The sequence below is a fragment of the Suricata suricatta genome, chromosome 8 (genome assembly GCF_006229205.1).
Source record: "Suricata suricatta isolate VVHF042 chromosome 8, meerkat_22Aug2017_6uvM2_HiC, whole genome shotgun sequence".
Classification (NCBI taxonomy): domain Eukaryota; kingdom Metazoa; phylum Chordata; class Mammalia; order Carnivora; family Herpestidae; genus Suricata; species Suricata suricatta.
Window position 1 is genome coordinate 111,536,707 of NC_043707.1, and position 18,927 is coordinate 111,555,633.

The following is an 18,927-nucleotide window of genomic DNA, read 5'->3' on the forward strand; positions in this document are numbered from 1 at the left end:
TGCCTTCTTCTAAGGGTTTGTCTGCTAATCACAGCATAGATGCTTTCTGAAGACAGTGAGGATTTGCCTGGAGCAGGCTCCTGGAGAAAATATTTAGCCTGAAAAAAGCAGATCAGATTTGCATAAAAGGTAGAGTGGGTGGGAACAATAGCTTTATTCAGGGATGATTCATGGAGTGTACTCCACCCTCTTAATGGAGTCAGTTATAGAGGTCACTGGACTGCCTGCCTACAGGCACCCCACAAACAAACCTGCCTATTAATATGATGCATACCACCTGTTCACATAGAATTCAAGGTTAAGGGATAGGTCTATTGAAAAAAACACACATGCAGAGGAAACTCAGGCTAACTCTATAGGAATATGAATAGGCAATGAGGCACCCAAAAAGGAAAAAAAGCAAACAAACAAAACAAATTCACTATATTCGAATGAGACTTGTCATCGTTTGCACTGAATGTCTTCGAAGTTATGAGGGAAAAATTACTTGAACCCAGAACTGTGAAGTAGAAATAGAGCCAGACACTAGTTAAAGACATCAAAGACAGACTTTATTCAGTACTATTGCAATAAGGCAAAGAGGCATCAGTAAAACTGAGCTCAACTCCAAATACAGCACAGATGGCTGGGCATTTATTTGCAAGGAGTAGAGTAAGGGGGTTGGTGAATGGAAAATTATTACAAGGAGACGACCTCAAGGGTAGGGGGATTCTTCATAAGTTTGTCTAACAAGAGTCTTGCTAAAATTAGGCCAAGGATTTAGATATCAAGGGTATGGAATGAGGATCTTAATCAGATATCAATGGTGATCAGGTGTCAATGCAATACTTGCTAAACTAACTTAGCAGGATTCTTGGTGAAATTGGACTAGGCAGGCTGAGGACAGAGCCCAAGAATGAGGCATGGTCAAAAACAGGGCTCAAAGGAGTCTGTCTAAAGTCTGGTCAAGTGCAGTGTGGTAGAGTCCCCTCCCTAAGGAATGTGGTAAGAAAAGACCTCTAGATAAGGCAAGGCAACCTGGCTATATGTGCATGTGACATCCCTCACAACCCTGTAACGTGAGACTACCCAGTCAGACTCTATGTCTATACATTAACCCATATATGGGAGACAAAGTAGTAGAAAATGCACAAAAGGCGATACCACACAGTATTTGGGGCTCAGTTTTTCGGGTATGAACCCAACTGAGCCTGTGTAGGCATGAATAAAGTTGCTTCCTGGAAAGAAAGGCCTCAGTGTCACTACTCTCTGTGCGAGGATCCTGCTACAACAGAAACAGAATTCTATACATAGCCAAACTGGCAACTGAATACGAGAGAAAATAAGAAACGTGTGGGAACTCAGAATGCTTATATTTTTTTTCAATGTTTCATTTATTTTTGAGAGAGAGAGAGAAAGCATGAGCAGGGGAGGGTCAGAGAGAGAGGGAGACACAAAATCCAAAGACAGGCTCCAGGCTCCAGGCTCTGAGCTAGCTGTCAGCACAGAGCCTGACAGAGGGCTCGAACCTGAGAACCATGAGGTTATGACCTGAGCCGAAGTTGGACGCTCAACTGACTGAGCCACCCAGGTGCCCCACTCAGAATGTTTAATATCACATACCCTATGTGAAAAAAATCACTCACAGATGTGAATGAAATGAAATAGAGTGAAATGAAATTAAAATAGACTCTAACAAAGAGGATCATATGGGATTTAAGTAATAGAGGTATAAGACCAGATAAAGTTAAAAAAGCATGGGAAAAATTAAAAGATCACTGAGGCCCTGTTATGTGGAAGGCCCTGTTATGTGCAACTTTGAGTTACAAAGTTCTAATGTAGTAGGTTCATCTCCCTAAGGAGAGAGGAAAAAAAAAACAAACCTCAAGGCAACCTGGCTCTGTGCACACGTATGTGACTAAATCCCTCATGATCTTGTAGCATGAGACCACTTAATCAGACTGCATGTTTGTGTGTTACCATATATGGGAGACAGAGAAATAGAAAATGTATAAAAAACTATGCCACATGATGTTCAGGGCTCAGTTCTTCAGGGGCGAACCCAACTGAGCAGTGCCGGCAGGAATAAAGTTGCTTCCTGGAAAAAAAGTCCGTGTCACGACTCTCTGTGTGAGAATCCTGCTACATTAATGACATAGGAATATATTTTCTTTCTTTCTTTAAATTTTTTAACGTTTATTTTTGAGAAAGAGAGAGAGAGAAAGTGAGAGAGAGAGAGAGAGAGCGAGCGCAAGTGGGGGAGGGGCAGAAAGAGAGGAAGACACAGAATTCAAAGCAGGCTCCAGGCTCTGACCTGTCAGAATAGAACCCAGTGGAGGGCTTGAACCCACGAACTGCAAGATCATGACCTAAGCTGAAGTCCAACACTTAACCAACTGAGCCACCCAGGTACCCAGTCTTTCTTTTTCTCTTTCTTTCTTTTAAGTAGGCAGGAGCCCAACACAGGGCTTGAACTCATGAAGCTGAGATGGAGATCTGAGCTGGGATTAAGAGTCAAACACTTAACAGACTGAACCACCCAGGTGTCCTGACAGAGGACTATATTTTCATCGCTGAAGGTCTAATCATACTACTTGGTTCTACAGTTAATATTTATAGAATTATAATATGTAAGTGTTAGGTATTGGTTTTTAGTTTTTATACAATCAGTATACAAATTAATTTTTATAATTAACACAAATTTAGAGGTGGAGAAAGGTGTGAAGAAGGGAAATTTTGTTAAATTCTTTATCTTTTGCTGGGGAGAGATACAGTTTAAAATCAATAAACTAATAAATAATTATACCGATTGGAGAAATCATGATAAATATCAGGGAAAACTAAAAGCAGAAAATATTAATAGAATTGACACTAGGAAGTGAGACTTAGTGAGAAATGAGAAGAGAGACCGTATTTTCTTTTTCATGTCCTTAGAATTTAAACATTGTGTGTATGTATGTGTCTATATATGATTAAAAATGTCAAAAGCTTGGGGTGCCTGGGTGGCTCAGTCAGTTTAGCATTCGGACTCTTGATTTTGGCTCAGGATATGATCTCACAGTTCATGGTATCAGCCCCACATTGGTCTCTGAGCTGAGAGCATGGAGTCTGTTTAGGATTCTCTCTCTCTCTCTCTCTCTCTCTCTCTCTCTCTCTCTCTCTCCCTCTCTTTTCCTCCCCTTCCTCTGCCTCTCTCAAAAATAAATAAACTTTGAAAGATGTCCAAAAAAGTTGTCTCAATGTTACAAAAAAAAGGAGGGATGACCTTTTCCACCGGGCAAAAAGAAAACATTTTCTCAAAAAGTGTTTTAATGTAGTTGACATGTCTAACATAACTTTTTCATTTTTGTGAATAGTTTTTGTAGTTCCCACAGTCAATAAACCAAGAAATATTTTTTTGAAATTTTATTTTTAAGTAATCTCTACACCCAACGTGGGGCTCAAACTCACAACCCCAAGATCAACACATGCTGTGCTGACTGAGACACCCAGGCACCCCCAACCAAGAAACCTCGGTATTCCCTTTATCCACTTCTGCCACCAGCTAAAGGCATCATGGGTTTTTTCATGGCTCAGATAACAGAAATCGATTATTTCTCAGTCTGAGAGTATTCACTATATGTGGTCAAAATCTCGGTTCATTTTACTGAAAAGCCAGTAGGTATCTAGATCTTGATTATTAATAAGTATGCTGTGCTTTTAATAGCAAGCAACTTAATGAATTTTAATTTATATAAAGTGGTTTCATTTCTTGTGTGCAAAAAACAAACAAACAAACAAACATGACTGAAACCTGAGAGCATTCAGATACTACTCTCCGTTCCCACTGTTCCTTGTCTTTTCCGGGGAATGGATATGTTCTTACCAACTTTCAGTACTATTTGAGTCACACTGAAATTGAGGCTTTGCAAGTTCTCACTTTCTGTTACAATATTAGTAAGTCTCAAAGGCTGTTTATTCAAATAACAACCTGGAATTGACTTAAATGGAAAGAACTTTACTTGTCTTTTATTAAATGGTTCCTCTTAAAACCAATCCAGAGGAAGTCAGAACTCTGTTGGTACTTTTCCAATGGATACTTTGAACTATTTGATGGAAAAACGCTTGGCGGGGGGGGGGGGGGGTGATAATGATTTTAATCTTTTTGTGGTTTCATTTGCCTTTATTGTGATTATTTCGTCTCCTTTCCACATGAATAATTCCATTTCCAGCCTTGTCTATTCTACTCCTTGCTATTTTAATGTATTTATTAGCTCTATAATGATACTGTTTTAGTCTTTGTGTTATCAGATGTGCAATTTCCCTATTCGTCTCTTTCAGTTGTTTCATTATCTCAGTTTTGAGTTCTTACTCTACTGAGTTCATTTTCTTTCTTTTTAAAATCTAAAAAATAAGTTTTTTTAAGAGAAAGAGACAGAGACAATGACAGAGCAGGGGAAGGGCAGCGAGAGAGGGAAACATAGAATTCAAAGCAGGCTCCAGGCTCTGAGCTGTCAGCACAAAGCCTGATGCGGGGCTTGAACCCATGAACTATGAGATCATGACCTGAGCTGAAGTTGGACCTTTAACTGCCTAAGCCACCCAAGTGGCCCCTTTCTTTTAAAAAAACAAACAAAACAAAACCTTTTTATTTATTTATTTTGAGAGACCAGGGGGAGGTGCAGGGAGAAAAGACAGAATCCCAGGTAGACTTGCACTGTCAGCACGGAGCCCAACATGGGGGCTGGAACCCACGAACCGTGAGATCATGACCTGACCTGAAATCAAGAGTCAGATGTTTGGGGCGCCTGGGTGGCTCAGTTGGTTAAGTGTCTGATTTTGGCTCAGGTCATGATCTCACAGTTTCTGAGTTTGAGCCCCACATCTGACTCTGGTGACAACTCAGAGCCTGGAGCCTGCTTCAGATTCTTTTTTTTTTTTTAATTTTTTTTCTTTTTTTGAGAGAGAGAGAGAGAGAGACAGCGTGAGCAGGAAGGTCAGAGAGAGAGAGGGAGACACAGAATCTGAAGACAGGCTCCAGGTTCTGAGCTAGCTGTCAGCACAGAGCTCGAGGCAGGGCTTGAACCCACGAAGATCATGACCTGAGCCGAAGTCAGATGCTTAACTGACTGAGCCACCCAGGCACCCCGAACCTGCTTCAGATTCTGTGTCTCCCCCTCTCTCTGCCCCTCCCATGCTCATGCTCTCTCTCTGTCTCTCAATAATAAATAAAAATGTTTTAAAATTAAAAAAAAAAAAGAATCAGATGCTTTACTGACTGAGCAACTCAGGTGCCCTTGAGCTCATTGTTTTGTTAGGTTATTTTAGAGCTCAAAGCACTTGGGGTGAATTTTTTCCATTTCTCTACTTGCCTCTCAAATTCCTTCCCACTTTATCTGAAACCGATTTGTTTTTCCTACTGAACTGCAGCTTGAAGGCTGTTATTTTGTGCCGTATGCACTTTTTCTATGATTTATAAGCTTGTCTGAAAGATAGGAAGGCAGAACTCAGGGGAGGTGATATGCAGCCTTTGTTAGAACACTGCATTCCTCAGTGTCTTCCCAAGCTTTAAGAGACTATTTTAGAGTTCACTGTACTAGGGCTTGTTGTAACCCATTCCTATACGAAAGAGCCTCAATGTTTGGAACTTCCCCCAATTTCCTATGCTTCCTTGGAATCTCACAGCCACTTAAAGACCTAGCCGATTCTCCACTCCTCACTCCACCTTCTCCCCAGTGGCCATTTTCACTTTTCCAGAGAGAAGAGGAGAAAGAGAAGGAAATCAAGCAATTCTCTTTTCTCTTGGAATGGGTAAGGGGCAATAAGGAATCTACTCCTAAGATCATTGTTGCACCATATGCTAACTTGGGTGTAATTTAAAAATAAATAAATAAATTTTAAAAAGTAAATAAATAAATTCTGTGTTTTTCTCTCTCTCTGCCGCCCCCACACGCTCACACTCTGTTTTTCTCCCCCAAATACATAACCATTAAAATTTTTTTTAAAGTTATATGTCTTTGCTGTACGAATTCAAACCGAACAGAAGTACAAAAAGTAGAAATAAAAAGTATCAAAAGCAGCTCCTATACTAAACTTGGCACAACCCAGAGAAGATTAGCACACCCCTGAGCAAGAACAAGTAAATTCGTGAGGCGTTTAAAAGAGAAAAAAGTAAAAAGTGAAGAATGAAAACTGTTTTCTTGTCAGCACTTCAGCTGTTCAGTGAGATCAAAAATTCCATGAAAACTGAGAAATACATGAATACATAGATTTTTTTTTTTTTTAGAAAAGAGCTTTATTATGGTATGCTTTACATCCTATAAATTCCCCATTTCATGTGTATGATCCAGTGAGTTTTAGTAAATACAGACTGGTGCAACCATCACCACAACATACATATTGGTTTTCGCAAAATGAAATAGTTACTTTCTTGGTTCCTATTTAACTTTTTCTCCCAATTCTAAAATGTCCTTACATATGCCCACAGCATGGTAAACATGGCCAGGAAGCAACGTGTGAGAGGTTTTGGGTAGTCTGTTCCTGCCAGTCGAGCTACCTGACTACCAAATGTCAGTCGGGTTTATTCCATTTACTTAGATAAGTAAAATTTGCTATTGTAATTTAATTAAATTTTTGAAAACTTATGATGGATGAGTGTCACAAAAGATGTTCCTATGGAAACTAAGTTGAATGCTTTGGGAAGGCTTGTTGAAAGCAATTGCTAAAAACTTGTTGGATTAAGTAGAGATGAAAATTCTGTGCTTGGAAGAACTACACACATCTAGGAGAACTTCGCAGTCCGATTGCTTCACAAGTGCCGTTAGTTATTGCTCCACTTGAAAGAAACATTTAAAGAAATTATGGCTGACTTTTGAAAGGCAAGAAGTCCGAATCACTCTAAGAAACACTTTCACCAGGGACCCCCGTAATCACAGAAAAAGGCTATCTCAAAATATTGATGAGGCAATTTACATTTATTAAGGTCTTAAGTGTAAACAAAACAGAGTGGCTTATAACATACCATAAACTTCCTTCAAATAAACAAAACCGTGCACTGTGTAATGCTTTATGATTCTGCATTTTTGATTGATTTTTTTCACATAATAGCTAACCACCAGGCCCAACAGCATCAGATAAAAGGGCTCCGGTGGGTGTGCAGCCAGCTTTTCCTTTACAATACATTGAGATATTTTTCATGTAGTTATATATAAAGTTACCGTATCCTTTATAAAACTCGCCTCATAATATTCCATTGTATAGTCGATACACCCTCATTTACTTACCAAATTCTCTATTCATAACTATGTCGATGATTTTCTGAAAAAATATTTTAAACAGGGATTAAGATAATGAATCTGGCAATAGAACATAAAGTGGATTGAAGGGAGGGGGATAGAAAAGGGAGAAATGGTGAATGAAAGGCTCCTGCAATCATCCAGCTCTGCGATCAAACCAGAGTGGCAGTGGCTTACACATCCAACACATGTTCTTGTCAGCCTGGAGGCCCTGCTATTTCTAAAAAAAACCCAACCATTCTTTCCCACGTCTATATTTTAGCTCATTCCAGTCGTCCTGATTTCATCTTTGCCTGTTGAAATCCTACTTTTCCTTCAAGATCCAGGACAAATACCACACCCTGCCACGATTAGTCCTGGCTAGAAATGATTCCTCACTTTCCATTTCTAAGAGAGAGCCGAATCCCTCCTTCCTTTCTTCCCTCCACAAAGCATTTTTCTCCCAAAGGCAGTACAGTTCGGTGGCAGAGTGACAACTCTAGACCTGCCAAGTTGCTGTCTCGGGGAACTCTGCACCTGACCCCAATTCTCAGTGCCTCAGTTTCCAGACCTGTAAAATGGGGAGAAGCATACTCAGCGTTATGAAGATGAAATTTGCTAACAGGAATAAAGCGATTAGCAGAAGGTCTGCGGTGCAGTAAGCGTTGAATAAACCTGGGCATTCATTTTGATTGATGGGGGCGGGCGGGGTGGAGCGCGCGGGCGGCTCCCGCAGGCGCCGGGTCCGGGCCGGGGGAGCGCGGTCACATGACCGGGTCAAGATGGCGTCGCCCAGCTGGTTGTGGCTTCTGGCCGTCGCTCTCCTGCCGGGGTCTTGCGCCTCCCCCGCGCGGGGGCCTCTCGACCCGCCGGCGCCGCTGCCGCTGGTGATCTGGCACGGAATGGGTGAGTGAGGGAGAGGAGAATCCGAAGGGTTTGGAGACTCCTTCCCTCTCCCAACCTGGGTTCGCATCTGCAAAGTGCGCGTGTGGAGGGCGAGGACCGGGGTCGCGCTGCGCCCGGTGGCCCGACGTCTTGGGATCCGGGGGGCTACTCTGCATTGGAAAGGAGATAGGGAAAGGGGCCCTCTTCTGGTGAGCTCGGACAGAGGGTATTTGGTACGGTTCTTGCCTGATCCTCGGCGGTGGCGGCAAGGTGCAGCGTCTGGCACTGGGTCAGGCAGCCGCGGCTGTGGCTCCAGGACCAGGGCATCCATCCTTTTGTTCATTCACACACTGAAGAGAGATTTGTTAGGTACCTATGGCTCGTTTTTACATGTAACACGGAGTTATTAAGCACCTACTAGATCCTGAAGATACGACAGTGAGCTAAACAGACCAATTTGCCCTCTCGGAACTTATTTTCCAGGAGGGGAGAGACAGACTATAAAGAAATAAGTAAGACATAGAATAGGTTTTAAATAAAATGGTGATAAATGCGATGGAGGAGAATAAAGCAGAGAGTGGGATAGAAACGGAAGATGGGGGCTTGCAGTTTTATAAGCAGGGTCAGGAAAGGATTCACCCAGAAAGTGACAAATGCGCAAAGATCTGAAGTGGATGAGGAAGGACGCCAGGTGGATAGCTGGGAGAAGAAACAGCAGATGCAAAGGCCCTGAGGCAGAAGTATGTTTGGCATGTTCTAGGAACAACGTTCAGGTCAGTGGGGCTGGAACTGAGTGAGTAAGGAGAAGAAAATAGGGGGGTTGAGGGAGGGTGAGGGTGGGAATGCTGGGGTCTACAAAGGGAGTTGGCTAGAATGAGCTGGAAAGTCCTTGAAGGGTTTGAGCACATGAGTGACATAATATGACTTACATTGTAAAAGCACCACTCTAGTTGCTGTATTAAGAATAGGTTGTAGGAGGTTATAGACATTTGCAGGGAGACAAGTTAGGAAGCTACTGTAACAGTTTAAACGAGATGATGGTGGTGTGAAACAAGACAGTAATGGGGGAGATAGTGGTCAAAGTTTGGTCATCTTCTGAAGGTGGAACCAGTAGGATTTGTTAATGGATTAGATTGGGGATGAGCAAGAAAGAAAGGAATCAAGGATGATTCCATGGGTTTAGGGCTGAACAAGTTGAAGGATGAAGTTGTCATTTTACCAAAATGGAGAAACCTGTAGGGTGAGCAAATCTGGGGTAAGGAGAGGATCAGTAGTCTGCCTCGGGACTTCCTAGATTTGAGATGCTCGTTAGACATTCAGATGTTGTAGAGCCATTTGGAGTGTGGAGTCTAGGACAGAAATACAAGTTGGAGATTTATGTTGGGAGCCTTCAGCGTATGACTGGCATTTACAGCCACGAGACCGGGCAGGATCGTGGGAGTGAGTGTACACGGAAGAGAGAAGAGGTCTAACAATTGGGACCTGAGGCACTGCCAACATTCGGAGGTTGCAGAGATGAGGAGGAACTAGCTTAGGAGACAGTGATGGTGGAGAAAAGTCAGAGGCTGCAATGGCCAGGCAGTCTAGGAAAATGTTTCAAGAGGGAGTAATCAGCTATATAGAATTTTATCGACAGGTCAGGTGAGAACTGCTTATTTAGCAATTTGAAGATCACTTAATAACTTTAACAAAAACAGTTTCGGAGGCGCCTGGCTGGCTCAGTTGGTTGAGCATCCGACTTGTGATTTTGGCTCAGGTTATGATCTCACAGTCGTGAGATCAAGCCCTGTCTTGGGCTCTGTGCTGGGCACGGAAGCTGCTTAAGATTCTCTCTTTCTCTCCCTCTGCCCCTCTCTTTCGCTCGCACTTTTTCTCTCTCTCTCTCTAAAAAAATAAATAAATAAAAATAGGGAAATAAATAAGTGAAATAATTTTTAAAAAAAGAAAACTTCAAGAGGAATTACAGTCAGCAAACAGTTTTCTCAAAGTTCTATGCTGGGTTCCAAGATTACAGCAGAGTTAAAAGAAGTTATTATGAGAGAAATAGAAGGTGCTTTAAGCCTTAGCTTTTCCTTCTTTAAAAAGGAATTCTTAAGCTTCCTCTTAAGTTAGAAGTGGGATGATTAAGCTCAAAATGATCTCAGCCTACTTCTCCAATTGAGCGGCCAGTGACTTTTCTTCTAGTTTTCTTCTTAGTTTTGATTCTTAGAAACAGGGCTGGGAGTAGAATGAGGCAAGGAGACCCCTACGTTGCCAAAGTTAAGAAGGTACTCACTCGCTTTCTTGCTTGCAGAAGTTCAGGGTCAGCCCCTGCATGAACCTGCGAATGAGTGTCTCCTGATATTTTGTGCCCGAGGCGCTTTACTTTTCTTTCCCTAGTGCTAGTCCTTGAGTTTGATTCCTAAGTGCTTTTGAGTCTACTAACCCCAAATGTTCCAGATGACAAGGCAGGGTAATATGCACCTCAGCTTACTTTTCAGTTGTGAATTTGGTATCCCAATTACGGGCTTTTGAAGTTTGTTATTATTTGATAAAACATGAGCCAAGCAACAAAAAAAAAATGGTCTTTTTTTTGAGGTGAAATTCATATAACATACAATTAACCATATTAAAGTACGCAATTCAGTGGCAATTAGTGTATTCATAATATTGTTTAACCAGTGCTCCGCTGTAGTTTCAAATTTTTCTCATCATCCCAGAAAACATTGTATCCCTTAAGTAATCAGTCTTCCCCGCTCCCAGCACTTCCTAGAAACGTCCAGTCTGCTTTCTGTCTTTATGGATTTGCTGGTTCTAGATATATCCTATATAAAAGGAGTTAAACATTATGTGACCTTTGTGTTTAGCTTTTTTCACGTATATTAGTGTGAATTTAGCATGAATTTATGTGAATTATGTGAATTTAGGTTCATCCACATTGTAGCATATGTACATATGTAGGTAGCATGTGTCAATATTTTGTTTTTTTCAATGGCTGACTAATATTCCACAGTATGTATATACCACAATTTGTTTACCCACTCATCCACTGATGGACATTTGGGTCACTCCCACCTTTTAGCTATATGCTGCTGTAAACATTGATGTACATGTTTCTGTATGGACATGTTTTAATCTCTCTTGGGTGTGTTGCGGGGTGCTTACAAAAAGACCACCAATGCCAAATAGAAGCGAGGCATGATTTTATTTTATGGTCGCATACTTTATTTAGGGCTGGGCTAAACCTGATCTCCCTGGTGTTAAGGAGCAGAGAATGGCAGCAAACAAAGGTGGCAGTGAGATTATATGGACAGAACATGTCATCATTTAGTTGACCAATTACAATCCATAGCATTCCATGGTAGCCAATTACATTGTAATACACATTTGTGTATTATTATTATTGTGATGGCATTTGCCATCTTTGGCGGGAACCCACCACTCAAGGCTCCTTGTCCCTTTAAAATGACCCATCATCATTATACATCTAAGATATCATGAGATGGAGACGAGTTTTCACCAGTTAACTCTGTCTTTGCCAGGTAAAAGGGGTGGCGTTGCACTTAGCCGGCAGGCGGAAGTTACACCTTCTGATAACAGGGAGTTCCGTAGGCTTTTACCTCAATGTTTCAGCAGTTACCACGCAGTTGGTCAGAACAGTGAACGGGGAGGTGCGTTCAGAAAGCAATTTACAGAAGCTGAGACAGCCGGTTAATGATTTTTCATTTTACTCGGGCTAGCTAACCTACCACAGGTAGGTATCTGGAAGTGAAGTTGCTGCACCATATGGAAATTGTCAGGGTTAATCTTTGAGGAACCACCAAACTGCACAGTGGCTACATCGTATCGTATTTCCACCAGCAATGTACAAGGTTCCTATTTCCACATCCTTGCTTGCTCCTTTCCAGTTTTTTTTTATGTCTTTGTTTTATTTTTGAGAAACAGAGACAGAGACGGAGTGGGGGAGGGGCAGAGGGAGAGGGGGACAGAGGATCACAAGCCAGCTCCATGCTGACAGCCGGGAAGGTGATGCAGGGCTCCAAGACCGAAGCTAAAATCGGACCTGAGCCAAAGCCAGATGCTCAACTGACCCGAGCCACCCGAGCATCCCGATTTGCAGTTCCAGTGATGTTGGACGTGTTTTCATATGCTTGTTGGTCATTTGTATATCTCCTTTGCAAATATGTCTGTTCAAGTCCTTTTTCCATTTTTAAATTAGATTAACTTCTTGAGTTATAAGAGTTCTTCTACATATCCTGGGCATTAAACCCTTATCAGGTACAAGTTTTGCAAATATTTTCTCCCTTTTTATTTTTTTTTTTCCTTTTGCCAATATCTTCTCCCATTCTGTATGTTTCACATTCTTGATAATGCCCTTTGAAACTTAAAACTTTTTTTTTAATTTGTTTTATTTTTGAGAGACAGAGACAGCACAAGCAAGGAAGGGTCAGAGAGGGAGACACAGAATCTGAAGCAGGCTCCAGGCTCTGAGCTAGCTGTCAGCACAGAGACCGACACGGGGCTCAAACCCACAAACCATGAGATCATGACCTGAGCCAAAGCCGGACGCTCAACCAACTGAGCCACCAGGCACCTCTGAAGCTTAAAACTTTTGAAAAATTATCTAAACTCTTGTTTTGGTTCATGAATATCTGCTGTTGTCTTTGTTGTCTAGGAGACAGCTGTTGTAATCCCTTAAGCATGGGTGCGATTAAAAAAATGGTTGAGAAGAAAATACCTGGAATTTATGTCTTGTCTTTAGAGATTGGGAAGACCCTGATGGAGGTAAGGCCCTTCACAGCTCTGTTCCTTTGAAGGTTTGCTGACTGATTCCAGAGGATGTACTATGAAAATGCTTCGCCTTGCATTTTTAGCAGCACATCTTACAGTGATACTTTAACTCTTGGGCGGCTTATGGGAGGATCCCAACTAAACAGATTTGCCTTCATAGAAAAGACACCAGTGGTGGTTCTCATCCCCATCCTTTCTCTGTGGCTCCTCTTCTAGGACGTGGAGAACAGCTTCTTCTTGAATGTCAATTCCCAAGTAACAACAGTGTGTCAGATTCTTGCTAAGGACCCTAAATTACAGCAAGGCTACAACGCCATGGGATTCTCCCAGGGAGGCCAGTTTCTGTAAGTCCTGTTCTGCGAGTCATACCACTTACATGGGATTGATTTTTCTTTCTTTTATTCAGATAGATCCACTCCTGATTCTTTTGAGCTCTTACTATTCTAAGATGTCTCCATGTGAAAAGCTTTATGGAACGTAATTTATTTTCCGTGAAAGAATAAGGATTTGTGTTTGGCCATCTGGGGGAAATCCTGACACTCCCTGGCTTTGGGAAATCACAGAGAATGAAGTCGCTTTATCTGGGAAGTTGGTTGTTGTTGATACATTTCCATCTGATAATCCTTTTCTCCCGCAGGAGGGCCGTGGCTCAGAGATGCCCGTCACCACCCATGATCAATCTGATCTCCGTTGGGGGACAACATCAAGGTAACTTTGGCCTCTTTGCCTCCTTTTTCTCTCTGTTCTAATCCACACGACCACTTGGTTTTATGTATTCATTATTTTTTTATTTATTAAAGTTTATTGATTTTGAGAGAGAACACACAGAGACCTGTATGTGCAGGAGTTGGGGAGGGACAGAGAGAGTGAGAAGGAATCCCAAGCAGGCCCTGTGCTGTCAGCACAGAGCCCAACATGGGGCTTGATCCCATGAACCATAAGATCATGACCTGAACTGAAATCAAGAGTCAGATGTTTAACTGACTGAGCCACTCATGTGCCCTGTTTTTTAAAAACACAAGTGTTATTCAGATGCATGTTGGTAAAAACTTTATCATTCATTCAGTTAACAGACATTTATTAAAAATCTATAAATGAGACAGACAAGGTCCCTATCTTCAGTAAACTAACATTCTAGTTGTGGGGTAGGGAAGAAACACACAATGAAGCAAGAAAATAAGTAAATAAATAAATACAGATAATGGGAACTATGATCAAGGAAAAAATAGGATAGGGGCACCTGGGTGGCTCAGTTGGCAAAGTATCCAACCCTTGGTTTAGGTCATTATCTCACAGTTTGTGGGATAGAGCCAGGGTCTCTTTTTACCTCTCTCTCTCTCTCTCTCTGTCCCTCCCCCACTCATGTGTATGCCTGCTCTCCCTCTCTCAAGATAAATAAACATTTAAAAAAAGAAGAAGAAGAAGAAGAAGAAATAGGATAATACTTAAGGGACAGGAGTGTGGTTAAAAGTGTGGGCTCCAGAGCCAAACTGCCTATGTTCATATCCTGACTCTTGGCACCTCGTGTCTAAACCTTGGACAGAGTATTTAACCTCTCTGTTTTGAAGCTTCTTATCTGTAATGTGGTATAAATAATAACTTCTCTGCATGGTCATGAGGATTAAATGAATTATTGCCAGCATATGATTAGAGCTGTGCCTGGCACCCCTGAAAACGTTATTGATGAGGATGATGAAGATGGAAGGTGTAACTGGGGGAGGGGTGGGAATGGGGTCGGGCACTTACTGAGTTAGGGGAGTCAGACGTGACTTCCCGAAGCTCAGACCTGAGAGATGAAGTGAGTCCAACCACTAACGCAGTGAGAGGGGAAATACATCTCCCGGGGAGAGCCGGTGCCAAGGCCCATAGACAGAGAAGAATATAGGAGCGTCAGGAGGAAGCTGGGTATGCTATGCATGCTCTATGTTATTTTCTTTTTTGATGTTTATTTTTGAGAGAGAGAGAGCAAGCTGGGGAGGGGCAGGAGAGAGGCAAACAGAGGATCCAAAGTGGGCTGTGCACTGACTGCAGAGAGCCCGACGCAGCGCTCAAACCCACGAACCCTGAGACAGTGATGACCTAAGCTGAAGTCAGACACTTAACCCGCTGAGCCACCTTGACGCCCCTTGATATGTGTTTTCTTGAAGAATAAATGAACAAGATCAGAGGCTAGCGCAGGTCTGTTTTATTCCTCACAATGCCTTGCACATAGTAGGTATTCAGTACACAATCCTTTTTTTTTTTAACGTTTATCCATTTTTGAGAGACAGAGACAGAGCGCCAGTGGGGGAGAGGCAGAGAGAGAGAGAGAAGGAGACAGACTCTGAAGCAGGCTTCAGGCTCTGAGCTGTCAGCACAGAGCCCGACGTGGGGCTCGAACCCACAACTCTTGAGAGAATGGACATTTGGCTTCTGCTGTTGTAGGTGTGTATGGATTGCCTCGGTGCCCAGGGGAGAGCTCTCACATCTGTGACCTGATCAGAAAAACTCTGAATGCTGGGGCTTACAACAAAGCTGTTCAAGAGCGGTATGTATGTTTGGATGGAAAAGATACAGAACTGTCATTGCATGAAAACATCATGCTGGCTTCATGCTAGCAGGGATTCCAGGAATAGTGGCCTGTGATACTCAAATGAGGAGCTTTTCATAAATATTCCTGTGCTGTCTATTCAGTTATATTGTAAATCTAAAACTGCTTTAATACTAATTTTAAAAAGAAAAGGAGGGTATTCTTTTAATATATTTATATTTAAAATTTATTTTTATTTATTTTTATTTATTTTGAGAGAGAGAGGGAATGAGCACAGGAGGGGTGGGAAATCCCAAGTAGGCTCTGCACCATTAGTGTAGAGCCCAACATGGGCCTCAAACTCATGAACTGTGAGATCATGACCTGAACTGAAACCAAGAGTCAGGTGCTTAACCAACTGAGCCACCTAGGGTACTTTTTAGGGTATTCTTTTTAATATAGAAAGAATATAGTTAACAGAATAAATTTCCAGCTTTAAGAAACTAACAAAGAGCCTTTTAAAAATACCAAGCCAGGAGTGCCTGGGTGGCTTAGTCAGTTAAGCGTCTGGCTTCGGCTCAGGTCATGATCTAGCGGTTTGTGGGTTCGAGCCCTGCATCAGGCTCTGTCCTGACAGCTCAGAGCCTGGAGCCTGCTTCAGATTCTGTGTCTCCCTCTCTCTCTGACCCTCCCCTGCTCCCGCTGTCTCTCTCTCTCAAAAATAAATAAACATTTAAAAAATAATAATAATAAAAAAAAAACCAAGCCCAAGGAATTACCATATGTATTTTGGAGGACAGATTCTTTGTGTGGTCAGCAGCAAGGAGTTAGCCTCCTATACCAGTGTTTCTAACTACTCAGATGTGTTTGGATATTTAAAAAACATAGAATTCCTTTTGGAGTGTATTGTATTCACCTGGGAAATTCATAAAAATGGATCCTGGGGCTCCATTCCTGGGATCGGGGATTTGATTTGATTTAGTAGGTGTGGAGTATTCTAAATGGTAACACGTTTGGCACTGACTAGTAAGGCTCTGGTAGCTCTTCTGCAGGTTTTCAAGGCCTGTCATTCTTGTCTAATACCAGTTCTTCAGTACAACACTTCCTTGAAGCCATTTTCCAAGGTTCACATCCGAAACAACCTACTGCTAGCTCTCTCTTCCTTTTCCTACCCTTGGGCTGCATGCTTAGCCACAGGGCTGTGTTGGGTCAGTAGTGCCACCTGATGGTCAGTGAAGGAAATGAAGATCCTTTTTTTTTTTTAAAGATCATATTTTATTTTTTTTCAATACCCCCAACATGGGGCTCAAACTCATGACCCCGAGATCAAGAGTCACATGGTCTACCGACTAAGCCAGCCAGGTGCCCTGAAACTAAGCTACTTCTGTGTTTCCACCCCCTTGCCCTTTAGACCTCTCAAACCTCTGCTGAGGTCTGACTAACCCTGGTTTGACTCGTCACCGCTCGGTTGTTTATATCCTACGTGTTCTCGCAAGGTACATGCGACTGCTTTGAACTTCATGGTTATTTATTCTTTAGTCATTATTCTTCCTACTCTTGCCCAGATGCCTCAGAAAAATTCATCCATTTCTTTCTTTGTGTTTGTTTCGTGAACCAAACACAACCCTTGGCAGTCAGAATTATTAGTGACTATAAATAAGCAGTCGTGGGCGCAGCGACAGTCACGTAACTGATTAAAAGTGGTGGATCGATGTGTTTGTCTTCACCTCCTCCTTACGCTGGAATAATAATCAACCGGTAGCAAAAGAACAAAAAGTAATAAGCCCATAAGGGCAGAGAGAACAGGAGAGAAGAGACAGTAAAAGATGTCAACACGTTTTTAAAAGACAGAAAGCAGATGAGTGAGTGATAATTGTTCTGGCACCTTCTATGTCTATAGAAGGATGCACTGACAAAAAGGGAGCAGATTGACTTTTTTTTTAGCTCCAGAAAGGGTCAGGACTTAGGTGCATACGATCCTTTGGAAGATAGAGATAAGTGCCGGGGGCTAAAAACAGGACTTTTTGTTGGGAAAAAATTTTTCTATATAAGGAATGATCAAACTGCCGGTTCCTGTAAGTGCACATCCAACTGATTGCTCCTCCCCCATTGTGACAAAAAAAGCAAAATTTATTCCCTGGAGCAATTTAACTAGAGAAGTACCAGACTCAGACAACAGGCGCAGGATGTGGTGAGGCAGCACATGGAAAACCCATGCCTTCCCCCGTCCCTCCCACTCGGCTCCCAGAATGGCAGCCACTAGGCTTCTTACCTGCTAGGCTGATTTTTGGCAGACTTGTCTCTGGAAAATCCGACTGGCCCCAGAGAGAAGATCTGCAGGTTGATGTTTTGGAATCCCCAGGACATCAGGATTCCTCTTGAGTCCCCTGAGGTGAAGCCACCAGGAGGTAAGCTCTGTTGTCACACAGGAGCCTCCAGCCAGCTTTGTGGTGTCTCCTTTCGGTATAAACCGTGAGCCGGGACCCCCAGTCAGACATCTGAGGAAAGCTTCTAATGTGAAAGACAGACCAAAACCAACAGAAACTATAAAAAGCAACTTAGACTGAAACGATGGCAGTTCAAGGAGCCAAAGAAAACCTTAAAAAAAAAAAGCCTATAATTATTATCTTTGGATATAAAGAATTATAATCCACGGTGCCAGAAAAGAATGTGAATAAAACCACCAATCAGAAAAGAGAGCTCCTGGAAATTAAAAACAAGACAACCACCACCACAAAAATGTATGAGCGATATGGGAATATAAGCTTGAGGACATCTCCTAGAAATTAGAACAAAAACTCAAAGAGGTTAAAAATAACTGACAAAATTAAAGAAATTTGGCTATTTAGGAAGTCCAGTATCTGGCTGATAGGAGTTCTGAAAATCGCCCAGAAGAAAAGGGTGGATTGGGATTATCAAAGAAGCAATACAAGAACATTTCTCAGGTCGAAAGGACGTGACTTTCCAGATAGAAAGGGCTCACTAACTGGTTAGGGCAAGGAGTGAAAAAGGATTCACACTGAAGTACACTCCTGTGAAATTTCAGAGCATCAGGATAAAGAGCAGACCCCAGGGAGGCCACCCACAGAATCCGTCCTGCTGACCACCCCTCCTGGCACTGCTGGCTAGAAGGCAGTGGTGCGGTACTTTGAGTTCTTATCTGTCTGTCTATCTATCTATCTATCTATCTATTTATTTATTTATTTATTTTTGAGGGGGGTGGGGAGGGACAGAGAGAGAAAGAGTGTACTAAGCAGGCTCTGAGCTGTCAGGACAGAGCTCAAACTCACAATCTGTGAGATCATGACCTGAGCCGAAGTCAATATGCTTAACCAGCTGAGCCACCCAGGTGCCCCAGTACCTTTGTATCCTTTTTTTTTTTAATTTAAAGTTTGTTTATTTATTTATTTATTTAGAGAGTGAGCACAAGCAGGGGAGGGGCAGAGAGGAGAGACAGAATCCCAAGCAGGCTCTATGGCATCAGCACAGAGCCTGATGCGGGGCTCAAACTCAGACTGTGAGATCATGACC

General features: G+C 42.3%; 1 protein-coding gene across 1 annotated transcript in view; it reads left to right on the forward strand.

Annotated features, from left to right (window-relative positions):
- Positions 1–8,003: 8,003 nt before the first annotated feature.
- The window catches only part of PPT1 (palmitoyl-protein thioesterase 1), a 24,355-nt gene continuing 13,431 nt past the window's right edge, over positions 8,004–18,927 (forward strand). The window contains exons 1-5 of the mRNA XM_029947538.1: positions 8,004–8,138; positions 12,772–12,881; positions 13,104–13,231; positions 13,525–13,595; positions 15,312–15,414. Of these exons, the coding sequence (XP_029803398.1) occupies positions 8,015–8,138; positions 12,772–12,881; positions 13,104–13,231; positions 13,525–13,595; positions 15,312–15,414 (536 nt within the window). The 5' untranslated portion in view covers positions 8,004–8,014. The remainder of the gene's footprint in view (positions 8,139–12,771; positions 12,882–13,103; positions 13,232–13,524; positions 13,596–15,311; positions 15,415–18,927) is intronic.